Raw genomic sequence first — 2,082 nt, 5'->3', positions numbered from 1 at the left:
GAGTTTTAAGGGATAACATCATTCACTACGGGGACTTTATTACACAACAGTGTTGAAGATGTTAAGCTCTCTCAGCTCTTCACATAAACCCAACCTACGAAATCACTAGTATATTCTTGGACAACCAGTTGGCAAACAAATGCTTAGATGTGGCCTAAAATAATGCATTTGGCAGACGGTTTTAAAGTTACTCGTTACATTTATTTTAACTTTTTTTATTTTTAGTTGTACAGTTGAATGGCCTTGGCATGGGTTAGTGCTGTGCTTTACTGTAACACACAAGAAACCCATAATTTTGCTTCTACTTGAGAAATAATTAGATCGTTACAAGCCTGTTTACTGTGTAAGTTTTATAATGGCCCATATCATGAATACGATTTTATTCTGTATTTTCATTATGGGTTTAATGTGATTATTTCATTTTGTAATTGAATTATTCATTTTTATTTTTTACTGAGCAGTAAGTTACATTTTTATGAGCATTGATGATTAATGCAGATATCTGAATGACTCGCTGAAGCGGGAGACGGACACGAGCAGCGCGTTTCTCTTGAGGTGAGACACTTTTACTTCATAAACAATATGTTCTCAGGAACATAGATGTGATGACATGCGTCTGTGCATGAGCGGGACTGCAGTGTAAGTGTGCTCGTTCACATCCACAGGAATCATGTGACAATAATTTAAATCGGCAAATTAGTTCAGAAACAATATAGACAACCCTTGTGTTTAATGCTTAATCTCGATCCGTCTTTTCTTTCCCACACTCTTTTACCCAAAAATCAACCTTTATGACTTTCTCTTCTGTGAAGAAAAAAAGAAATTAGACATTTTGAGAAATATCTGGGTGATTTTGTTCGATGGGGTTTGAAGAAACCGTTGAAACTTTCTTCAGAAGATCTTCGTGTTTTGAACAACATGGCGGAGTAAATAATCATTTTGTGAGAGAACTAATCCTTTCAGTTGTTTGTGTTTGATCACTGATAATGTCTACAATACCACTTAAAATTACGATTTAAAAACAGCAACTTGTGTTACAGCTAATCTCTGCATGTAAATGATTATTTTTGTCATTTTAATTAATTAAACTAAGATACACAACATATTTTCTGTTTTATCATCCAAGAAAGCATATTTCAATGTTCAATGACCAACACATGTCTTCCTCCAGGTCCGCTGAATCCTGCGCGTTCACCCAAAGCGACTGTGATTGGTCCGATTTAATCCTCGCTGGGAAAAGTAACAGGAGTCACGTGACCACACCGTTTATTTCAGAAGTGATTCTGGCGTATTTTACATCGGAATAAAGACACTGATGAACTTTCACAGACACCAGAGCGACACGAGCTGAGAAGTGTGAATATCTCAGAGAGTGATTATTATTTAGGCGTGTGTGTGTGCCGGAACCGGAAGAGGCGGAGTCTGCGGGCTCTGACTGACAGGCACGGGGAGATGACCGCGGGCCCGAGACTCCTCGGGAGACTCTGCTCATGCGCAGAACGATGCTGATCACGCTGTGTTACCTGTACCTGTGGCTGCGGTTCCAGCGTTGCTACACGGCCGTGATCCGCGGGGCTCTGGAGCGGCTGAGCGGGGGCCGGAGGAGCCTGAGCTTCCGAGAGCTGGACCGAGAGTCGAGCCCCGGATCCCCGCAGAGCCCGAGCGACGCCGCGCTGTTCCTGGAGCTCGGAGACAAGGGCGTTTACATCAGCGAGCCGCAGGTGAACACAGCAGGTGTGTGTGTGTGTGTGTGTGTGTATGTGTGTGTATGTGTGAGAGAGAGATGGGTAAGTTTAGGGGTAGGGTTTGTGTGAGTATGTGTGAGAGAGTGTGTGTGTGTGTGTGTGTGTGTGTGTGTGTGTGTGTGTGTGTGTGTGTGTGTGTGTGTGTGTGATGGGTAGGGTTAGTGTTAGTGTGTGTGTGATGGGTAGAGTTAGTGTGTGTGTGTGTGTGTGTGTGTGTGTGAGATGGGTAGAGTTAGTGTGTGTATGTGAGCGAGAGAGAGTGTGTGTGTGTGTGTGTGTGTGTGTGTGTGTGTGTATGTGTGAGAGAGAGATGGGTAAGTTTAGGGGTAGGGTTTGT

The 2,082-nt window shown here is 43.0% G+C and overlaps 1 protein-coding gene across 4 annotated transcripts in view; it reads left to right on the top strand.

Moving 5' to 3' along the window:
• Nucleotides 1-513: 513 nt before the first annotated feature.
• Nucleotides 514-2,082, top strand: part of hlcs (holocarboxylase synthetase (biotin-(proprionyl-CoA-carboxylase (ATP-hydrolysing)) ligase)) — a 44,375-nt gene continuing 42,806 nt past the window's right edge. For 2 of the 4 annotated variants that reach the window (XM_084399714.1, XM_084399713.1), the window contains exons 1-2: nt 514-555; nt 1,172-1,734. Coding sequence is in view for 2 of the 4 variants with exons in the window: in XM_084399712.1 (XP_084255838.1) it covers nt 1,491-1,721 (231 nt within the window). In the remaining 2 variants the exon portion in view is untranslated. The remainder of the gene's footprint in view (nt 556-1,171; nt 1,735-2,082) is intronic. The other 2 variants (XM_084399712.1, XM_084399711.1) reach the window with 2 other exon arrangements.

The sequence above is a fragment of the Rutilus rutilus genome, assembly GCF_951802725.1.
Source record: "Rutilus rutilus genome assembly, chromosome: 25".
Taxonomy (NCBI): Eukaryota; Metazoa; Chordata; class Actinopteri; order Cypriniformes; family Leuciscidae; genus Rutilus; species Rutilus rutilus.
The sequence above is the reverse complement of the archived record's forward strand: the minus strand, read 5'-3'. Positions and strand labels throughout refer to the sequence as shown.